This window comes from Syngnathus scovelli, chromosome 15, assembly GCF_024217435.2.
Source record: "Syngnathus scovelli strain Florida chromosome 15, RoL_Ssco_1.2, whole genome shotgun sequence".
Classification (NCBI taxonomy): domain Eukaryota; kingdom Metazoa; phylum Chordata; class Actinopteri; order Syngnathiformes; family Syngnathidae; genus Syngnathus; species Syngnathus scovelli.
Window position 1 is genome coordinate 1,923,231 of NC_090861.1, and position 19,332 is coordinate 1,942,562.

Sequence of the window (19,332 nt, forward strand, 5' to 3'; positions counted from 1 at the left end):
GCGAAATGACTTAAGCGTGAAGTTTTGAACGGAGCTCGTCAAAGTTTTGCTCCAGTCCGGATGTTTTTGTGCGTAAAAGTTGTGCGCACTAATTGCGATCTAATTAGAAACGAGTATAAAACGCATTAAGTGCTTTCATTTTATTTGGATACTTCTTATTTTTATGACCAGCTCAATGTCCCAGCTTTGACACTTGCCCCAACTGCAACTCTAAGTCACGTCTTAAAATAACCCATCCATCCACTAATGCCCACATAATATTGTATTCCTAGGACAAGAGCCCAAATAAAACCTGACCGCCGTGCGGTAAAACACAACCTCTTGGATGGATGTAATTAAACTACCCACAGGACACCAATCCCTTAATTGGGTCTATAGAAACGTCTTAACCTCTTTGCAAGCAGCTGTAAAGCGGCCTGTGGTCAAAGTGCAGTCAGACTCTGGAGACTTGAAGCCTCCATCTAATCCTAATAGTAAACACTCACTACGGCTAAAACTGAGACCAAATCTTTTCTATTTCATTTAGAGTATATTTGCTATACAAACAGAACCATAACACCATTGCAGATATTCAGAGTTTGGAGTATCTACTCAAATCACTGCTTCAATTTTAAATTTTGTCAAAAATTTGGATTGGATGGATGGATGGATGGAGAAAACATCAGCTTCAAAGATAACCGTACTGGAATAAGGCATGAAAAGTAATTTACTTTAATTTGCACTTCAGCAGAAGAAGGGCAAACTTGAGTGACAAGGTGGAAATTGAGAATCCTGCACGCTCAGATCAGGTTCCGTCTGCAAGAGGAGATTTGAGGATAGGCGGAAGAAGAAGAAGCATCAGAGGGGCCGGGAGGTTACAGGGGTGGTCGCAGATTGGGTTGGCTTGTCCGATGTGGCCCTCCATGCGAGTGATTTGATTAGAAGCTGCAGAGAGTGTACGCCGTGCATGCAGATGTCTCATTAAAAAGGTAAGCGTAGCCGGAGACGAGGCCGGAGCTCCCCAGGGCCTGAGAAAACCGCGCTGTTCTCAAAACATCGCTGGGAACACGGTGAGTTTTTCTCTTTGCGGTTGAGGGCGGACGATCTTATTTACCAATAAGACGGGATGCCACGCACCAACAGCTGCGGATAGGTTCGCGTGTTCCCTCAGATGAGCTTGGATTGTTTTGCCTGCTTTTGATGCTCAAAAGGAAACCGCTAACACACATACTATACAACCAACCCAAATTAAATTTGGCTGAAATTAATGGAAGACATACTCTAACCCCCCCCCCCCCCCCCCCCCCCCGCCCCCCCTTCAAATTAGAAGGGAAAACACAGTATGAAGAATGTCTTCCTCGAGGGAAAGACAAAAAAAAGGAAGGAAGGAAGGAGTTCTTTTTAAAGATACAACTGCTGAGGCAGGGCATGCCCTTTGCTCCAGTTCTTCCTGAGAGGTAGGAACTGCTGAGTTTGGACAATAGGCTTAGGAAACATCAAAAAGGATGGCCTGTGAAATTCCTGGAAACACAAAAATGATTCCTCTGTTGTTTCGCTTTCCAGATTGAGCTCATGGGGGCAAACAGCCAAGAAGTGGAAGCAGAAGTGCAAATTGTAATTCTCACTAAATTACACAATAAAAAAATAAAAAAGTGGAACTCTGCATGTGATGCTTTTTATCTACCAGATCTATCTACTGCATCGCCTGACGAACAAAAACACGTCGCTAACCTTTAAAAAAAAAAAAATCAAGCGACCATGCTGACCTTTGGATTCAATGGCTTTCAGAGAAATACGATCCATTAGCAGCCAATGAGTTTTTTTTTTTTTTTAACAGAACATTAGCCTCACAAACATTCATAAATAAATCCAGTTGTCCCATCTGCATTTCTGAATTGCTCCATTTAGCATGAAGTTGGTTGCAAACACTGCATTTTTGTGGTGAAATAAATCAGACTGCTTTTCATTAGCTGTGTAACTTACCCGATGGGCAATATATAAACAGCTCCTAATATGGTGCACTCGACAGGACATAGAGAAATTAAAATAAATCGGCGTCTGGAGAGCTTCTGAATATTGGCGGCTCACTATCCAAATCCTAACGTGTTTGATATCAACGATACATTCACTTCTAATTACCGTCAACGGTGACCCACTGGGCACAAAAACAAAAGTCGCTTTATGACAGTAAAAGTTATTTCAGGTTTGCAATGTCATTCAAGCGGCTTGGCACACACAGAAAAAAGAAGCCACTTCTTTGATATGTAAAGAATCTGTAAATGGAATTGCAGTACTTGAATGATTGAAGTCGAGTAAAACCAACTATTGGCAATGTTAACATTCTTTACTGCTATAAACACAGTAAAACAAAAGTAAAAGCGCTCAAAACGCCTGATGGAAGGTCAGTGGAAACTTTTTATGTATATATATAAAAACAGCTGGTTAGCCAATGATGATACATATATATTTCCATCTGTTTTCTAGGAAGAAATTATAATAAATTCACATACCCGTTGTCCATTTGGATGCCTCATTTGACTTGAAAGGAGCAGATGACCTTTGAGAGGAGTGACAAATGTTATCTATGGTTAAAACATTAAGCATCTATAGACATGTCACAGCACACGTGCAAATAAACATTTAGTCATCAGGTTATGTGGTAATCTTCTTACCTAAATGAGCCACTCGGGCGGTGCACTCGTCCGTCTTTCATTGTTTAAGCCAGCTGTTGTTTGCACAGATGTTCTATTTAACAAGCTGACTCACTCGCTTACATGAAAGCTTGCATTTATGCAAGGCACGACGGGAAAAGGTAATAAATCCACGAGGTAAAGGGGAATTTACTGGTATTTATTTTGGTATTATTGGTAATACAAAAAAAAAAAAAAGCATGTGTTTTTTATTTTTTTATTTTACCTTTTACCGATAGAAATATTGTGAAGCCAAGATGGCCGCTGAGCTCTTTTCACGGACTGAGCAAAAGGGGGCTTCTGTCGCTCATCTGACTAATTCCATTCCCACCCAAGCGGCATATTTGTTATAAAATGCTTCGAGGAAATGAATGGTACCTACCTTGAAGATGATGTGCCAGCTGGAAGCAGTCGCCATGGATACATATTGCGTTGGCGTGACCTTTCAGGGTCGTCTCGCCTTGTGCAAAGTGGTTGCTGGGGACATGGCTTTGTTGCTCTGTGGCACAGACACGCACGCACACATGGACACCAAGGCCGGGTTTTAACTTTTGTCAGCAGGGCGTTTAGAAATTGAAATGAAGACACAAATATGTCATAATGGATCATTGAAAGATAGATTGTGTCCTAAATGTACAGCATATTTCTACATCAGTCGGTTTCAAGGCGATTTTGCATTTTTGGTTGGATTTTTGTATTCAAATGATGACTCCATTTTGTAGCCTTTTTCAAAGCGTTAAAGTGCAACTGGAGAAGCCAATGAGGACAATTATGGGGGAGTGACTTTGCATGCAGTGCGCCTCTCATCAAAAGTTTTTCTCAACAACAATTAACGGTGATTCATTCGGTATTTGTCAGCCTTCAGCTCGGAAAGTTGGGCGCAACAAATGGAGGAGGAATTATCATTGTTTTTGTGGAGTTTTAAATTCTTTAGAAAGGCTTCCAAATCAGATGTTGGATTCTATCTCCTATTTGATGATTAACATCAATGATTAGGGATTTTGATGAATCATTTCAAATTGTCTGTTTTTAGTGCCAAGCTCTGGTGTTGCATTGTAAACAGGCACGTCTCATATGTCTTATTAGTCATCAAGGAATGTGCGTGAGTTGCACGTGTCAAGTGCGGCTTTTAGAGGGTCTTCGTGCTAGTTTTAAAAGCCGCATTCTTTTGATGCCAGGCTGCGAATTCTATTTACTGACCACAAAAAACTCTTTCAAAGTCAATTTGTTTGAAACTTGTTTTTGACATTTTCCGCAAGTATGTTCTGTCTCTTCTTGAGAAGCATCGACAATGACATGAAAGCAGTATCAGAAAGAACAGATGACTGTACAAAGTAATAATTGTGAAACTAGATTAACACACACACACGCACACAGAATGTTTGAGCGCTCGCCCGCCCGCTCGACCTTTGTACAGACATGTTTCCTCACTATGAAGTCTTGATCTGTCATTTTCCTTTATCAGCAATGACATTGGGCAGTCATCCAAATCAAGGGCTTCATTAACAGCTAATTGATGCACTAATGAGGAGTTTGTTTATCTTGGAAGACCAATTAGATGTGTCAATTTGCACTCATTAAAGCAGTGTTGGTTTAAATGTCCCATTAGGATGCAGCCGGCAACAATGTTCCATTGCCTACTCCAAGCTGGACACGGTTATGATGAACCATGCCAAAGTCAATATTTTATTTTGTTTCCACACAAAAAATTGATCAGTTTGCTTTTTATCATCGATTAAACGCTGGATCAAACATTTTAGAGTGACATTTTATTATATTATGTCCACATAGGACTGTCTATGGGGAGGGTATATGTACCAAGTCTAGAAAATGCCATCAGGACAAAGGGAGATAAAGACCACCATTATATGTGTAGAAGACACTTTCGAAACTATTGATCCGGTCTCAAGACCTGTTGATTGTCCTTCGCCCTGTTTGTTCATTGAGTCCTGGATCAAATGTTAGAAAAGTCCGCCGTGTAGTGTAGAGTGGTGATGGTGACAATTAGCCTAATGAAGTGCAGAGCCAAATCACACTCAGTGCTGTGCTACCGCCGCTGTGAATATTCATGTGCTGTTGGCTTTGTGGCTGTATTAAAAAAGGCGGCGCTGCCTTGTGCTGAATACCAATCGTCACATTTGCACTTGTCGGCTCGTCTGCTGCCTCCACCACGATAACGCGCTAATCTGTTGTGGAGGGGGGGGGGGGGACGTAGGACATCTGTTACCTTCCAACCTCATACAGCTGCTGCGGCCCGATGGCGCGGTATGTGACGTCGCTGAGTCTGTGTGGCCCGTGGGAATGTCTGGGCGTGAGCTGTGGCAGAGAGCAGCGCAAGAGGTTTTTGTTAACAGTTCTTCCTCCCAGCATTTAAAAAAAGACTGAATATGCAGCTCTTTTTCAATATTTGAGGGCATTATGCTAATCAAGTCTGCCCACAAATACAAGAGAATTATTTAAACTTATGACATGGTACAGAAAGACTTTACTAGTGTAGCCCAATTCATAAAAGTAGTCAAAAAGGGTCAAATTTGTCAAAGTACCATACAACCACAAATAATATTAATAATGTAGGCTATATTTGGCAAATTATTTCTATTTTATAGTCAGTTTTTGTCCTCAGGTGCTCTTGAAAATTCTTTAAATTACCTATCTGGTTAGAAATTTATTGTTTGATATAATTGTGTGCTTCAAAATTACAGATGAGGCAAGAGGGAACCAATGCAATGTATTCTTCAACCAAGTAACAATTATAATAAGCTCATGACTTCAGCATGAGACACGTTTTCAACGCTCGAAATCCAATTTAAAGCACATAAAGAGAAACTGTGCATCCTAATCGGCAACAGTTAAGATATTGTTTTGTACTCACAAGCCTGGCTGGAGACTGCTAGATGTTGGTGGGATTTTCATCTTGCAGAGAAATGACATTTTCAAATAGACTTGCAGGGAATTATTATGACGCTTAAGGGGCCACTAGTGTTCAAACTACACATTACATTATTTGCATTCAGGGAGCCTGGCGCTATTTGATGCATGGTCAATACCTTATTATGTAACATTGCTTGGATACGGATTGAGGCACTTGTCATAGATAAGGCTGCCCCTGGCGACATGCATTACTATGTCAATGGGAAAGGGGTGGGGTGGGGTGGTGGGGAGCAGACGCACCCAGTCAAAAGGAGGCTTTTGTCATACAATACCTCCCCCTTGTGGTGTGTCGAGTGTACTGATACTTCTTCTGCATCTTTGGAGTCATCCAAGTCAAGCTAGTCAGGTTGCGATGCATTCACTGTTCTGACAATGGAATTAGTGAAAAGTTTTTCCCAGTTACCACACATACCAAACCAGCCATATGACTTTTATCTTTTATTGACATGATACCGTTGTGACATGACTGACACACGGCACGTTGAAGCATACAAAACTGTGCGTTCTAAAATAAACAGCGAGGAACCAAATGATGCAGATAGATCTTCCAGTGGGCATATACGAGGATAACAATTGAGTTAACTAATTTTGCCTCTTGGGTGTTTGTGGATTTTAGAAAGGCATCCCAAAAAAAAAAAAAGAATCCCAAGAGAATCTCTTGCACTTTGTGAGAAGTAGCAAAAAACAGATGGTGATGTCCTGCTTGTAAGTGAAGTGTCCATGGATGTGCATAACATCAACAACATGGGGACATGTAGCGCCCTCTGCTGGCTTTAATCTTAGCCTACATTTCAGCTGATTTCAGTCTGGTTTAAATCGAGGCACGTCCCAAAGGATTCTCACCCTTCTGCAGTGGGTTCTCATGGCTTCATCTCAACGAGCAGGAGTAGAGAGAGGGGGTGGGGGGATTCTGCACTCCAGCCTGTAGATCGTCCCATTGGAATGTGGTGACAGTTAATGGGTTGTAAATGGAAAAAAGAAAAAAAAACCTTGGCTCCATTGTAAACTCCTGTGACCGTAATTGGTGCAATCAGTTAATAATGACACGTAATCACAGACAGCGGAGAGCTGTTGTTTCAAACCTGGATGAAATGTGCTTTTTAGAAGACGGAGATGAGTGCAAAGACGCCGTAGAGCAGCGCGCATGGGTACGCCACCAGCATCTGCTGCCCATCCATGGCCAAGGCAGAGATGAAGATCTTTGACGCAGACAGACTGCACCAGCCGATGATGGCTGCTGTGAGGATGATTCCCAATAGGCCCCTGAAGAGCGAGACCAAAGTTAGACAGAGAAAATCTCTCCTGGTTTAAACATATAAGCATGCACGCTCACTGTAATGAGAAGACGATTCCGAAGCTGGAGAGAACGATCATGGGAAGGAGGCAGTATCCCAGGACGCTGGCCACGCAGCCGAACGACACGCCCGTCATGCTCATGAGGTTGAGCAGGCAGTACATGCCCAGGCAGCCAATTGCGCTGATGCCGTACACATAGCCAAACTGGATTTTACCGGCCTGCGAATGGAAGGAAACAATTCAAAATACATCTTAAAAAGACACGAGGATCAGCATTTAATGTAAACTTAGCATGAATCAAATTCCAATTTTTAAGAATAGTTTTCCCTCCTATGTTTTAACTGCAGTGTTAATGATCAAACTGTGTATAATTGATCAATTTACCAAGAGAAGTGTTGCACCAAATGCCAAGCAGAAGACCATGGGGCCAGCCAGGTCTGTCTCGTTCATAATACTGCCGTCGGCTACCTTCAGAGGATGGAGGACCGTCAGAGTCTTTTGCCAGATGTGGTCAAAGTTGATACCTAACTCTACAAGAGAAACAACAAACAAATCAGGTAAGACTGCTCCCACAGAGCTTCTAAGTTTGTAGATACCTTCCAGTAGTGGGGGCTCATCATCAAAACCACTGCTGTACATGGATTGTGATGAGGATGGAGTATAGGTTTGCGTGGGCTGGAAGATTTGTCCCGTGTAAGGCTGTTGGGCCTGCATCATTCCTGGGGCGGGGTAGCCCATTTGCTGGGAGTAGTCATATTGACTATATTGCCTATGAAACAAACAATAAGAACACTTAAAAAACTAACTTTGGCATTGGTCACCTACTTATTGTATTCATTATTGTGGCCATACCCAGCAGCTTGGTTCTGGTCATCTACACTATAGCTGGACTGGTAGAAGTCCGTGTTGAAGTTGTCAAACCCAGACATCTCTCAACTGTCAAAAGAAAACATTTTCAGCACAAATAGTCATTCATATTGCAGCTTTTCAAATAAATACGTGTTAAATGATATTTCAAGCAAGGTTTCACATCATTTGGGAGCATGGAAAAAAGCATCAGCAAGCGTACAACAGCTGTGTTTACATAAATATGACTCTTATTGACAGTAAGTGCACACAGCTATTAGCCACGAAAGCTAACTGTAAAGCTAGCATTTTGCTAATATTATGATGTATACAGTACTGCAGTTAATTGTTGCCCGTTGCAACCAAAACAATAAAACTGACAAGTTGGCGTTGCAGTACTTGATAATGCTAACTTAGCTAGCAGTTGCCTGCGCGCTATAACAGATGGACGAGCATGCTCTTTCGGTTCAAAACAATGACAGCGACTTAGAATTGCAATTTAATCAATTCGTGCAAACATTAGTACTTGTAGGGCGCAGCAATAAACGCCTACCCTCGGAGTTTGACAATACGCCGGAGGAAATGCCAGCTCAATAGCCGCTCCTACGTGTCAGGAGGAAAGGGACATCTTCCGGGATAGAACGTCACAAACCGGAACTAGTATTGTAGAGTTTTGAAGTTACTACAGCGACATGCAGAGGTAACATTTAGTATTACACTTTTTAATATAGATATGTAAATGTCAAGGATAGGTATTTCTAGACGTCCCATAGGATCATCTGGGAAAAGGAACATAAAAATTGCTTCACTGAATGATTTACAGAAGAAAAATAAAATCAAAATCACCTTTGATCAGATGCACTTTAAACAGTGGCTCCCATTTAACATGAGTTTAAATGTTATTGATTAATTCAAAGAGTTAAGTGATGTTAATTGGTATACAATTGAGTCAAATATTATATTAATATTTCAATCTACAAATATTGGCAACGATGGCAGTAGTGACATGTGCAAAATTATGAGCACTTCATTTTTTCCTCAGTGCCATATGCAAAATTATGAGCCCTTCATTTTTTTCCTCAGTGCCATATGCAAAATTATGAGCCCTTCATTTTTTTTTCAGACTTTTAATCATCCCTCCACTTGAGAAGCATGCCTTACATCTTCTTAATACACTTAATGAAAACAAAATTGAAAAGAACTGCAGAGGGTAATAGAATTTAGGGCAGCGCGATGAGCCCATAATTGCATTCTTTTGTGGCGTCGCTGCTGTAATCCCACTGCCACTGCCTGACTGCATGAATGGATTTAAATATTGAATTTCTTTTATTGCAGCAAGTCGTCATTTCCAACCATACACTGTATGTCTCTTCAATTAAGATTTCTTTCTCCGCCCACCCCGGATCAAGTAGCTCCGAATTAAACTGTTTAATGCAGATAATGTTTTGCTGTTTGTGTATAAACTACAAGGACGTTTATGAGAGAAAGCGCCGAGATGTGGGAGCCAGCAGGCAGGCATGTCTGCTCATATTTCTTGAGAACATTTACACTCGACTAATTACATTCTCTGTCACCCTTTCATTGCGCTGCTACACGGCTCATAAATTAGAAGGCATCATCTGGTACCGGCTGGGTTCCGCTCACTGGGCAACCAAGCTGAACCAGCCCTAAAAATAATCAGCCACCCACCCACTCAAGATCTTAAAAAGCTCCTTGATACATGTCAGCATGCAAACACAATTCCACTACGGATGCAATAAAAATATGTGCAAAAAAAATAGACAAAGCTGTCAGAAGTTTGTGATTGTAATAGATAGCTAGCACATGCTTGAGGAAATCATTGATGTATAATAAAAACAAGGCCTACAAAGAAACACGAGTTCACTGTACACAAAACACTTCCAACCTGCATTCATTTTTTCTCAGTAATTTAATGCTGCTCATTTGTTATTAAATTGAAAGGAAAGTCGATGATGGTATCTCGGGGATTGGCGTGGATAGACTTTCTATAGTGTCGGATCAACATCTTTAAATTACAATCCTGCTGATCAATTGGAATTGATTTTTGCATCGGCAGCCATTTCATGACCTATTAGCTTGCATAAGGAACAGCTAGTTTGCAATATTTGCAAAAGTACGACAGTGGCCACTACATTAGGTACACGCAATTAAATCCCATTCAAAAGGCAAAATTCTTCATGATCAGCATCTTATCAAATTGGGATTTCTTATTGGATTGTGTACTTAATATTGTTGCCGGGTGATATGTCGCTTTGACTCCTGATTGCCTCCACGGCTTGTTTATTCCCAGCTCATGGTAGCTTTCCTGGAATGAATCATGACAAGTCCGTTGAGAAAAGCTTTGACCTCGTTACCTTCCTTTCTCAAGGCAGCAGTGAATAAAAGCGGCGGTCGCATCTTTTTTTTTTTTTCACCCTACGCTCGAGTGTCTTGAGGCACGGAAATGTTGGATTATTTAACTTTATCGTCAAAAGCAGAAAAGAATCCATTCTTGCCGGCAGAGCTTTTATTAAGTCACATGGAGCTGCATCATGTTTTTTTTGTTGTTGTTGTTGGAATAAGAAATTAAAAAAAGGTCATTTATTGGACAAACAAAGACAACCTTGGAGTGTGCATGTAAAGCTCTTAGTGATAAGTAGCATTTGTATTTCCAATATTGTATTTCATACACACATAAACTTTCAATGCAGCGTTCCCGTGTGGCCTTTCCCCTCAGGTACAATAGAGATTGGCTGCTTAGCAACATCCCATCTGCACATCTTGCCAAATCAACATGGTCAACATCCCTTTAGGCTTCTTCCACTACTCTGGCAGGCTGCTATTGCCAGATGTAACACGGACCTGGGGGGGGAGTTATTAAATTCTTAATATTCATATTAGATTAAATATTATATCCATATTAGATTATAGCCCATTGTGAGCACATTGGTGACCTCATGGCACTAAAATGGTCACAGAGAAAAGCCATTAGGTCTTTAAATGTGACTGGAAATCTTTTCCTCTTCTATACAACACAAGTATGCAAACGCAATGCAATTAAAGTCATAAAATGGGCTTGAAATGCAACTCACACATCCCAGACATCATAATGTGCTTTTACAAAAGCGGCGCGATTAAATCCACCGCCTATATACACCGACCATTTTATTGGGGCTTGTATACTATTTCACGTGGAGTCGTTTGATATGCACAAGACATAAAAGTAATGTCTCGTTTCCATTTTTCGATTCTTCGTCAAATGAACACTTGAGACTTGTTCCTGCTCACTGTGAATCTGTTAAATTCTGCACCATCGCCGTCACCTCCTCCATCCCGATCTTTCCACGACACCCACTACTTCATCCTGGCCAAGTGAGGCCCACATGCTGCAAATGGAATCAGGCGCCAGCTACCGAACGACCGAACGAACCGACTGAGTGACGAGAGCGCAAATGGACTCATTCCAGAGATGTGACAGGATACGAGAAAGAATAGCAGTCATTATCATCACTTTTCAACCATGTTAGAGTGGCATGAAAAAAAAGAAAGATTGAAGGAGTGTGAGCAATTGATTTTTGATGACTTTAGTAACACAGCTCTCGGCATGATAGAGTACTTTTGCACAACACCAAAAATATGGATAGCTTTTTGACGGTGTCAATCATTGAATGAGACTGTCTGGAGAGATGAAGCTGGAGGAAGTGTGGTCTTCATTTCAATCAAGGGTGACAAAGAGGAAAAAGGACGGATAGTTTTATCTGCACCGTAGCAAATAATGGCGCAGCTGCTTGATATGTCAGGCAAGTCGTCACCCATCCGTCCCGAAACGTGCAAAGTAGCTTTCTGCCGGGGGACTACACTAATAAATGATCTGATTTGCATCTTGCTCCCAAAAATGGCTGAATAATACATGCGGCGCTTCGTGGAGTAAATATTTCACTGTGTGTATTTGTCATGACAGTGATGTGAAATAATTGCATTGGGGTAAAACTGTAGCATGACATTTCCTTCAATTACATACATTTGTATGACAGATCAAATTAAATGTGACTTAAAACATGACCTGTGAAGTTCTTTAAGTTGCGTTGTAAACAGCTTGACAGATTTCCATTATTCACAAAAATTGAAGGGTCAACTAATTGGAGTTGTATAAGCTCCATCTGCAGTGACTATGACATTTTATTTATTTATTTATTTATTTATTTATTTATTTATTTATTTATTTATTTTAAAGCTTATTAAGAAAGATCATTGTTTTTTTTTTGTTTTTTTTTAACGTGGCCTAAAGTGCAAGGTTCTGTATAATCTCCTGAAACCAGTTTTGAAAATTTATTTATTTATTTATTTATTTATTTATTTATTTATTTTAAAGCTTATTAAGAAAGATCATTGTTTTTTTTTTTTTTTTTTAGCGTGGCCTAAAGTGCAAGGTTCTTTATAATCTCCCGAAACCACTTTTGAAATCCAAACAAACTGGAGGTGGACCAGCATCTTGAAATACGACATTGTGTGACATCACTGAGCCACTTGCAAAGTTTTCGAAAAGCACTCTCAGGACGATGCAATGTAGTTCTACGCCTCTTCAACCATATTCCTAAATAATTTGCAGTCATGCACTTTAAAGCAGATGCTGCTTAAAGGAGGGCAAGGCGAGCTGGCAGGAATGGTGTCGACCTGAACAGGTTGGTGGTGTGCTCTTTAAATAGCACCGAGCGCAGCGTAGCGCTGAAGCTCCATGTATTTATGATGAGGCTACTGACGTGGCCTACTTCTGGGTGACTGCTCAGGTCCCGGGCAGCTAAAGCACCTCCTCATCTGCCTCCTCTTGTCTATTATTCATTTTTGCTCCATTTTATCGCTCATTCCCACAAAAGTCACATCTGACTGATGGCATAAATAATAAAAAAAAACTGTTTATGCTTTGAAAAGTCTTTCTATGAAGTGACTGTTGTACAACATTGGCCATATTATTCTTTAAAAACTTTTGAAATATTTTCTCCAGATGGTGAATTTAGATTTTGTTAGCTAAAAGCACATGAAAACTTAAAAAAAAAAAAATAACCATGTCATATTTCTGTGGGTAGTAACTCACATTCTTAATGAACTACAGAACCCCCCCCCCACGATATTCTAAATATTTAAAGATGCATCCATACATGCTGTCCACTGGGCATTATTATTATTTATCTTTGGATCTGCAGGAGTACCTAATGGCTTGACCTGCCATGTGCAATTGACTTCACCGATCATTTAATTGCGTCTACTGACAAACAGCTGCAATTAGAAATTAAGCTTAATGCACTTTAACAGCTTTGAGCACCACACAAGGGGGGGAACAAAATGGTTTCATTTACGCACAGAAGGAGGCGCTGCTGCTCACTTTACAAAAGCAGAAACTCCTCAGCGCTTTCCCCCCCCTCCCATGCATGACAATATTGTGCTGCTTTTTGGAGCCATTTTAAATCATTATCTGACTATTATGGGGAAAAGAAAAGAAAAGAAAAGAAAACAATTTTTTTTTTCACACTGTGTTATCCTACAGTGAGAGTGACACACACACAAGACAGCAACCTGCTCCGTGCGAGGGGGGCGGTGGGAGTGGCGAGAGTGGAGCGGTGTCAGTACCATGGACAGCTCCCGATAGACGCACGCTGGTTTGCGCTCCTCTCGTAAACGGAACAGACTATTTCCGTGCATTTTTTCCCCTAAAGAAGGCGGTACAGTGGTGTCATTAAGATATCGATTACTTTTACCTCTTTTTATTCCTCATCCAACGAGCATTTGGATTCCTTTTTGGACCTTAAGTTTTTGTGAGGAGTTTTCCTGTCCTACGCTGCTGGACCGGTCTCTTACTGTTTGGTGTGCATTTTCTGAATGCAACTGAATTTTTTTTTATGTTCTGTTCGGGATGGCACCCAGAGTACTGTTTAATATGCTCTGTGCAAGATATATAAGTGTTTGATTTCAATGCCACTATGGATCGATAGGATTTCCATGGAAGTTCTGCCACTCATTATCTTCATATTATAATATATATAATATCGAGTAGCGTTTTTGGGGCCACAATGGCGCTGAGCGGAAACTGCAGGACTAACCCCAAAGAGCAGTCGTCGGTCCAGAACAGCCTCCCCGACGTCCTGGAGCTCAACGTGGGCGGCCAGGTGTACTACACGCGCTATTGCACGCTGGTGAGTAGCCCGAGTTCTCTCCTCGCCAAGTTGTTCTCCAAAAAGGACGCCTCCAACGACTTAGCCCGGGACCCGAAAGGTCGCTACTTCATCGACCGTGACGGCTTCCTCTTCCGCTACGTGTTGGACTACCTGCGGGACAAGCAGGTGGTCCTCCCGGACCACTTCCCGGAGAAAGGTCGGCTGCGGAAAGAAGCGGAGTACTTCCAGCTACCCGACTTGGTGAAGCTTCTCAGCCCGGAGGAGGTGAAGCAAAGCCCGGATGACTTGTTCCACAGTGATTACGAGGACGGCTCCCAGGGGAGCGAGCCGCGCCACTGCCCGCCGCCCTCCCTCGTCCCCGCGGATAGGAAGAACGGCTTTGTCACGGTGGGCTACCGGGGCTCGTGCACCGTGGCCCGCGACGCACAGAGCGACGCAAAATTCCGCCGGGTGCCCCGCATCCTCATCTGCGGCCGAGTGGCCCTGGCCAAAGAGGTCTTCGGTGAAACCCTGAACGAGAGCCGGGACCCGAACCGGACCCCGGATCGCTACACGTCCCGTTTCTATCTCAAGTTCAGGCACCTGGAGAGGGCCTTTGACATGCTGTCTGAGTGCGGCTTCCACATGGTGGCGTGCAACTCATCCGTCACGGCCTCGTTCGTCAGCCAGCACACGGAGGACAAGTTCTGGTCCAGCTACACAGAATACGTCTTCTATCGTAAGTCAGTGACATGAGACACCAATGGGTTCTGTGCATTACTTAAATGGGTTGGACCTGGTTCCAAGTTAGTCTCTAAGTTTTTTTCTGTATTGGTTATTTGAAGTTGAAAGAGGTTCTGGGTCTGTTGGACCCGACACACAAGTTTGGATTCATATATGGTGCTCTGAGGTTGGATCTGATTCTATATATTTGCTAATTTTGTTGTCTGATGGGTTAGGCGAGACTTGACCCGGTATAACCCAAAACAAATTTAGTCTTTTGGCTTTGGACAATACTTTTCAAATGTGCCTTGCTTCTTTTAATGTGTCGGGTCGGGATGGGCTCCTTTGGGCTTTCTAGCAACTCTTCCTGGCTCCAGCTCTTCGATTGGCATCGTTTCACTTTTTGGCAGAGGACTAAGACAACTGACCGTGAAGAGAGTGCCGCAACCTTAACTGGCCCGTAAGACTTAATGGCGCGACACAATAATCCACATCCACTAACCTTCCTGAGGGGTAATTCATGACGCGTTTTAAAACCGGCTATCATGAATAAGTCAGGGGAGTGATGCATTTGTATCAAGTACTTTGTATCCTGTCTGTTAGTCACTGAATGGGGATTTATTGATCTGGTGGTCAATGCTCCACATGAGTATTACATAAATGACATTCAAATGAGTGTAGATTAAACCCACATTAAATAAATATATGGATAATCAGGGCCAGACTGCAGTTTCACCGCTCGACACCAACTTTGGTATGTTCACAAGTCTGAAGGACACATTCCCAAAAGTAGAAAAAGCAAGCCAGCAATTGTGAAGGATTTGTTGGCAACAAGCATTGTGGCTCCAACCCTGACAACAGCATGCTTAAAACACTTGGCAGTTTTCTGCAGCAGCTATGCAAATTTCCAATTCCTATTCCGTCCTCGTTCTGCAAGTCATGCACGACGAGGGGATGTTTCGTTCTACTTTTAGGAAAAGTAATGAAGAGGTGCTCCTTTCTCATATACATGGAGAAAGCATTCTTGCAGATCAAAACGGGAGGACATTATTTTGATGCCCGTTTCTCCAGATGGCTGGCAAGTCAAATCGGTACAGGCTGAGACACACACATGCTAATTTATGTTTTGACATAAAAAAAGCTATATTTGAAATCTTTTCTGTCCTCTAGCTTTTAGCAGAGGTGTTAAACTCATTTTTGTCCTGATGAATAACTAGTTTTGAAATCAGAGACGAGTATAAACCGTTCAATTATTTAAAAAAATTGAATGGTAAAAATTTCTAGCAATATCACTATTTAAAAAAAAAAAAGTGAAGATAATTTGTAAATTTAATATTGACACGTCACATTTGTCTTTGTGTGCCAGATCAAATGACGTGGTGGGCCGTATCTGACCCCCAGGCCTTGAGTTTGATACCCATGTGTCTTGTTCCCATGACTTCTAGTTTTCTTTCTAGCTCCCAAAATCCACCTCGCCACTTCCCAAGTTGCATTTCAGTATGCAGCGAGATAGCGCTGGCTGCTTTTAAATGCTTCGCCGCTCTCTTGCAAGTAGCCTGGTTCGTATTCATGTTTTGCTCTCCGCGCTTGTACGACTTCATTTATCTTTTTTTTTTTCCACCTTCATTGCAACATCAGTCACATATGAGATAGTTTGTCTTACGACTGCTTGCTGAACGGCATGATGGAAAATAGAGTCATCAAGACACAGTTCATTGTCTTCTTACCTCCTAAAATGTTTGCCCTAACTGTAATGTAGAAAAAGTAAAAACTAGAGAGGATGTGATTCTTTCTTTTTAACAGCAAGAGCAAGAAACCTTTGCTGAGAAATGGTGAGCTTGCCTTATAGTCAATAGAATTGATTGCAGCCATTTTACTCAGACAATTGATGACCCAATAAAAAGAGGAACATCCCGTTTCTAAATAGACTAAATAGATTTTGTTAAATCAGAAATTTGCATTGTTTGGATCTGTTGAGAAATGCCGATGCTCCGACTTTTGAACGCAAAGTATCTGTTCTGTTGTTTTGTAACTATTTGAAGTCGAGACAGTCACAGATGATCCTTCATCATTTCCAGTTTGATACCTTCCAGCTTTATTCAGGACCTCCATTATCTTTGTCAATCCCCTTTTGTTAGTTACCTCCTTCCTCTCTTCCAATGTGTGTGACTGCTCAAAATGCCGTTCAACCCCTAGAGGGCAGACAGGCGTATTCATCAATGTGCTGCACGGCCGACCCGTCTGACTTCTAATTTATCATCTCGGCTGACAGTCGGTTCAGTCGTGCTCACCGCGGGGCCCCGACTGTGCTGAACCAGTGGATACCGACAACAAAACATAGCTTCAGCAGCCCGAAACGATTTTTTACTTGATATGTGAGATACGCCGGTTTTATTCCGACTCCTTTTCAACAATGCAATGGAAATATGTTGGCTCAACGAAATATCTTGACGCAATTAATTGTTCATTTCAGCCCCGGTCGATCAATTCCCGATCTTTTCATGCGGTTAAGCGGCAAAATCCCGATTTGTGTGATCTGTCGCTGGCCCGAGTGGCTGACGACATTAGCGACGGCGGTCCCACGCTGCAGGCCTGTAGCAAGTGATTAGCCGAGGAGCAGACAGGCCGTGACAGCTCTGAGGAGAGTCTTGATAGGTACAGCTGCTACCCTGGCCTCATCTCAGCGGGGGAGTTGAACGCTCCGCACCGCAACTCTGCATTATTCAGGCTACGAGGCAGAGCGGGGGGGCTACATCGCTCTTCTCGCTAATGCTACTGATGTGCTGGCTACAGGTTCTGCGCTGCTGCTATAACAAGAGCAACCAATTATCCTCGCCGCAAACTCCAATACTTGTGTCATTAATCTAAGTTTTATTGCTGCAGAATAACACTGGGATACTTTATAGGGCAAGGAACTATATTTGGTGACCTTTGCAGGGGTGCAAAACAGATCTTTGGAAGCTGGAGAAGTTTCTTTTATTCAACGCAACAAGCTGTCTCGTGTTAGCATTCATGTTTTTTCCAATTATCTTAAATCACATACTGTGTCATTTGAGCTAGCATTCTTCTCATTGATTTTCATTATCGATTTCCGCATGCAAGGTCAGGGTTATGTGAGGAAATGATGGAAGAAAAAAATGCTACATAAGGAGAAAAGATTGTTTTTGTCTTGGCTCCTCTTGACCTTCTCTCCTGGAAGCTTAGTGTAGCTAGGTAGTCTTATTATCCCCCTCACCCTGGAGGATAGGTGCAGCAACAGAGCTCTGGAGGGAGGAAGAGTCAATAACAAGCTTCCCCCCCTTAAGCCCTGGGTGACGTGCTCCTGTGTGCACCGTCCGTCAATCCATTTTCTCCTAATCTTTTGACTCTTGACTCTCCGGGGTGGTCGGAAGGCTTTCCCTGTCAGGGTCCAAAGTGAGGCTGTTACGAGCGGGTGGAGCGCGAAGCTAAAGACTGCGGCTTGTGGAGAATGCTCCATGCTGAGATTATGGTGCAAACATTCTCAAATCCAATTTTTTTTTCTCATCTGGCTGTCATATTTCTATCAATGGTCCATCCAGGGCCGTATAAAATTTCTGATAATTAAACAACTGTTTTAATGATATATAATGAGCATATATGGGTTCAATTTTGTTCTTCTAAGGTTTTATTTGTTTTCTGAATTGCACGGCGGTTTGGCTCAAGTGCTCTCATGGGCCAGGAAGACACATGTGGTACCAGAACATAACCATCAAAATCTCTACTCGGGTTTTCTGCTAAGTATCGAGGCATCCTATAGAATGGGCTCCCATGGGTGTTTTTAGGGTGGCTCCAAACTTTTAATCAGCCCAACTTTTGCCTGATGAAACAGCTGGTCAGTCTTCAGTCCATTAGTACTCCAACTTGAAGATGATCCACCCCCCCCCCCCCCTTCCCTCACGTCTCAAATCACTCCTATTTCCTCATTAGATTCCCGCATTGTCACTCACGCAGCAGTATCCCACAGCTTGAAGCGGCATATGGCCGTGTGTTCATTCCGCAGCGGCTTCGCGGTGCATGAGCATATCAGCGGCGTTTCATTTGTCGCCGTCTTTATGTCCCTTAACAAACCGAGGGGCACTAATGTGGCAACTCCAGAGGAAATTAACTCCAAGGGAAATTATCTCCAAAGGAAATGGCTGGAACCAGTCATCTCCATGGCGCATGGAAATATATAATGACTTTTTTTCTTATTAGAAGCACCAGCAATGGCTTTTAATGTATTTGTTTTTCATCATGGACATCCTTTATTGGATACTTATCAACGTGCTTTCAGAAAGTCAAACTTTCAATCGCAGATAACCATAAAGGAGACGTTTTTTAATACTTTTCTGACTTTTTGGAAGGTCATGATGAGTCTAGACCCAGTAGAATAGATGATTATGTGGCTTTGAAATGTCTTTGTGGAAAGTTTTTGCATCAAGGTATTTTTCTGCTCGACCCTGGTTGACTTTTAAGAACTGCCCTGAACTGTAAAGAAGAAAAAGCTAACCACCACTTTATATTTCTAAATATTATTTTTCAATCTTTAAATATTCAAAGTGTTTCAGTGCTGGTAGTACTCTGATTGTAAAACAGACACAGTGATGGAACGGCATCATTTTACTCTGCCTATAAAAGCGGCCATTATGCCGCTTTTATTTCTTCTCTACATTAACGTCACTCACACAAAAAGTAAATTCGCATAAGGCTAATTCATA

At 42.1% G+C, this 19,332-nt stretch overlaps 2 protein-coding genes across 5 annotated transcripts in view; one reads left to right on the plus strand and one right to left on the minus strand.

Moving 5' to 3' along the window:
- Positions 1-6,025: 6,025 nt before the first annotated feature.
- Positions 6,026-8,404, minus strand: yipf5 (Yip1 domain family, member 5). Of its 3 annotated transcripts, none has more exons than XM_049742172.1 (7): positions 8,296-8,404; positions 7,749-7,832; positions 7,493-7,665; positions 7,281-7,426; positions 6,934-7,115; positions 6,683-6,863; positions 6,026-6,522 (listed from the first exon to the last, which is right to left on the minus strand). In XM_049742172.1, the coding sequence occupies exons 2-6, from the start codon at positions 7,823-7,825 to the stop codon at positions 6,701-6,703; spliced, it is 741 nt and encodes a 246-aa protein (XP_049598129.1). In that variant the 5' UTR covers positions 7,826-7,832; positions 8,296-8,404; the 3' UTR covers positions 6,026-6,522; positions 6,683-6,700. The 3 variants fall into 3 exon arrangements, with proteins under 3 accessions (XP_049598129.1, XP_049598128.1, XP_068509323.1); XM_049742171.1 differs by having other exon boundaries at positions 6,026-6,609; XM_068653222.1 differs by lacking the exon at positions 8,296-8,404 and adding an exon at positions 8,269-8,290 and having other exon boundaries at positions 6,026-6,609.
- Positions 8,405-13,283: 4,879 nt separating this feature from the next.
- kctd16b (potassium channel tetramerization domain containing 16b) overlaps positions 13,284-19,332 on the plus strand; it is a 32,089-nt gene continuing 26,040 nt past the window's right edge. Inside the window, exon 1 of one of the 2 annotated variants that reach the window (XM_049742133.2) lies at positions 13,284-14,630. In XM_049742133.2, the coding sequence (XP_049598090.1) occupies positions 13,808-14,630 (823 nt within the window). In that variant the 5' untranslated portion in view covers positions 13,284-13,807. The remainder of the gene's footprint in view (positions 14,631-19,332) is intronic. The other variant, XM_049742131.2, reaches the window with a different exon arrangement.